This window comes from Micropterus dolomieu, linkage group LG19 (genome assembly GCF_021292245.1).
Source record: "Micropterus dolomieu isolate WLL.071019.BEF.003 ecotype Adirondacks linkage group LG19, ASM2129224v1, whole genome shotgun sequence".
NCBI lineage: Eukaryota > Metazoa > Chordata > Actinopteri > Centrarchiformes > Centrarchidae > Micropterus > Micropterus dolomieu.
In genome coordinates, this window is record NC_060168.1 from 14,943,896 (window position 1) to 14,946,824 (window position 2,929).

Sequence of the window (2,929 nt, forward strand, 5' to 3'; positions counted from 1 at the left end):
AGTACTGTACAAGTACAGTCAATTTACAATTATTAGGCATGAAATGCTTTTGATTGTGACGTGCAGGCGATGCAGTCGATGCAGTCGCACCACTACAGCTGTGATCTGTGGTCAGCCTGTGTTTCTCCACACTTGTGTTTACCGGAGCAGGATCCCACGACAGTTACCATAGAAACTCCAACGCCTGGCACCAGCAGAGCTGAGAATGGAGTTCAATCTGTGCAAGAAAACACAGATCATGGCAGGAGGAAAAAGACTCACAACAGACAGTTTGGTTGAGAGTATCAAAAGATTTGTGTATTTATTCATACTTCAGAAATCACTGGAGGGTAAAAAATTTTTTTTTTTGCAGAATTGTCTATTTTAATGATTTTGTATGATCACCAGCATACATCAAGCATTTAGGATGTAATAGTAAATAATGACATTGATGTAACATTACAGATGGACAATCATGACAATATTTACTTGCCTCTGCATGTTTTTAAATGTGTAGCCTATTAAATCATATTTCTCTCTCTCTCTCTTCATATATATATATGCATAATCCACATCTACATATCTCCTAACGCCAATGTTTCATTCACTGACAGAAAAAGATTAGGATACTTTATTGAGGAATGTCTTTGCTCACAGTGTCTGTCCATTTGTGCTCTATATCTCAGCAATGGCGGGCAGCAAGCAGACTCGTACACGCGCCTCCCTCCACGCCAATCTGCAGTCAGAGATCCACTGGGATATGAGGGATGTTTTCATGGTTGGATTCTGTCTCTCCCCCTCTGCTCCTCTGACTGCTGGGCTCCCTCTGGCATCCAACCTGGATAAGCTTGGTTTTGGGGAGACGTTTGGTACAGAAGTGTTAGTGCTGCTGTGGAACTCAGGGCAGGTGCTCTTGCTCTGGTATTGGAGGTCTGGACTTGAAGCATGGGGGATGCTGAGCGCTCTGGAGTGGGCCTGGCCCTCCCATGTGCTCCCATGTTGCCTTATACACCTCGCCTCAACAAATGCCCTCCTCACACCCCCTGAGAGGTTATTCTGGTGTCCATAAAGATACTCCAGAGGGTCAGCGTTGCCTAACATCAGCTCGCCATTCAGTTCTTTCCCCTCTCGCTGCTGCGTATCGATAGCATGCGCCTCCTCTGTGGGTTTGAATTCAAAGGTGGTTGATGTAGTCTCGCTGAGCCGTGACAGCTGCAGTCTTTGGTGCACAGAGTCCAGCTGCTGGATGTTGTAGGAGGAAACATCCAAGGTGGGGAAGGTGGGGTGAGCCAGGTGGCAGATGGAGAGGAGGTAGTCCTCTGAGGAGACAGCCTGGCCATGGCCAGTGATGTGGAGCGTGTTGGCCTCATTCAAATCCCTCACCGTCTCCTCTGTGCCCTCTCTGATTGTGGGCAGCAGGAGTCTTCTCTTGGACAGCAGTCTGGACCGTGGACGCATAGCTGAGAGAAAGACGAGGAGGAAAAGGGTTGTGTTTAGAGACAAACAACATCTGTAAAATGCGGGAACACATAATGTACAGTGTACGCCTCAGGAAAGGCTTATCCTATTGTTTTGGGTTTAGTTTTACAGTAAATCCACTGAATCCAGTTTTTTCATGCAAAAACAGATTTAAACACAGTAACTTGATCAGCAGGCAATGATTGGCTAATAGTGTTAGAGCTCAAATTGAAATGATGATGTAATTTGACCAGGTGTGCTAAAGGCTGTGGCTGCCAGCTCCAATAGCAGAGTTTGAAAGAGTCCTTTATGCAAATACCTCATCTGAAGAATGTGTTTTTCCAATTGCTGTTACATCTGGATATTGTTCACACGACAAATTACTCTTAGTAGCCCGTAGCGTTTCCAAACAATCTATTTCAACCCCTGACTGTATCAATCAAATTAAATCAACATGCAAACCTTCCTCTTCCCCATTTCATCCCCTGCTTACTTTAGATTGGCAGTGTAAACAGCCCAAAATACAAACAAGAGCAGCATGAGGCAACATGAATAGATGACGATTTTAAATGCCATCTCAGTCATGTAAAGCCACAGAATGTGTCAGCTTATATTTTGTTATGTAACCCCATATTGTTATAACCCTGAGTGCAGCCCACAATGTATTTTCGTCTCAGCCTCTGTGCTAAAAATAATGCAAGCCAAACCAAAATGCCAGCCTCTCCCAGTTTCTTCCAAGGTGTAAGCATTGCTAAATATAGACCACACCTTCGGTATACAGCGGCTAAAAATGGTTCCACGGGAGCAGCTCTGGACTGAAGCGCAGAACAAGCACCCTGTGTATTTTCACCTCATGCAATTTTCAGTAATAATGTAAGCTTTCACTAAACATTTTGCTTTTCCACTCACCTGTGTTTGTTTTGTCCAGTATTTTATTCTTTTCTCTGCTCTTGCAATCTCAATTATCAGCCTGCAGCCTTTTCGCAGCTGAGTATGTTTTAAATGTATGATGCTGTGTCTCCAGCCGGTGATGCTGCTTCTCTGTAGCTCCAACTGTCTCTGACCAGAGGCAGCTGTAGAATGCAGATTTATCTTCTCCTCACATCCCTCCTCCTCCCTCGCTCTCTCCCTAGTTTACTTTTGGTTTGCCCTCCTTCCCTGCTTCCAAAAATAGACACACCATCCATTTCCTCAGCCCCAGCACTGTTGTTGGCTGACTGTATTGATGGAGAGACAAAAAAGCAGAGGTAGGGAAAGAGGGAAGAGAGGGAGAGAGAGAGACAGTGGACTAAGATGCATAGAGAAAGGGTGGTGATGAGAGTGAGAGAGAAAGAGTAGACAGAGGAAAAAACAAAACAGGAAAACGGAGCAAAAGAGATCGTTTATTTTTTCTTCATTTTTTCAACAAAAGCTATTTTCTGAAAATGACTGTGAACACAGTCCCCTGTAATTTTTGCACAACGACCAAAATAAATGATGCTTTGTGATAAGA

At 44.2% G+C, this 2,929-nt stretch overlaps 1 protein-coding gene across 1 annotated transcript; it reads right to left on the bottom strand.

Moving 5' to 3' along the window:
* Positions 1-2,680, bottom strand: si:dkeyp-72g9.4. The gene is made up of 3 exons (XM_046031230.1): positions 2,347-2,680; positions 635-1,439; positions 1-217 (listed from the first exon to the last, which is right to left on the bottom strand). The coding sequence occupies exon 2, from the start codon at positions 1,435-1,437 to the stop codon at positions 655-657; it is 783 nt and encodes a 260-aa protein (XP_045887186.1). The 5' UTR covers positions 1,438-1,439; positions 2,347-2,680; the 3' UTR covers positions 1-217; positions 635-654.
* Between the last annotated feature and the right edge of the window lie 249 nt (positions 2,681-2,929).

Excerpts from the sequence above, each read along its gene's own strand:
- si:dkeyp-72g9.4 (XM_046031230.1), bottom strand. The coding sequence starts at position 1,437 with ATGCGTCCACGGTCCAGACTGCTGTCCAAGAGAAGACTCCTGCTGCCC.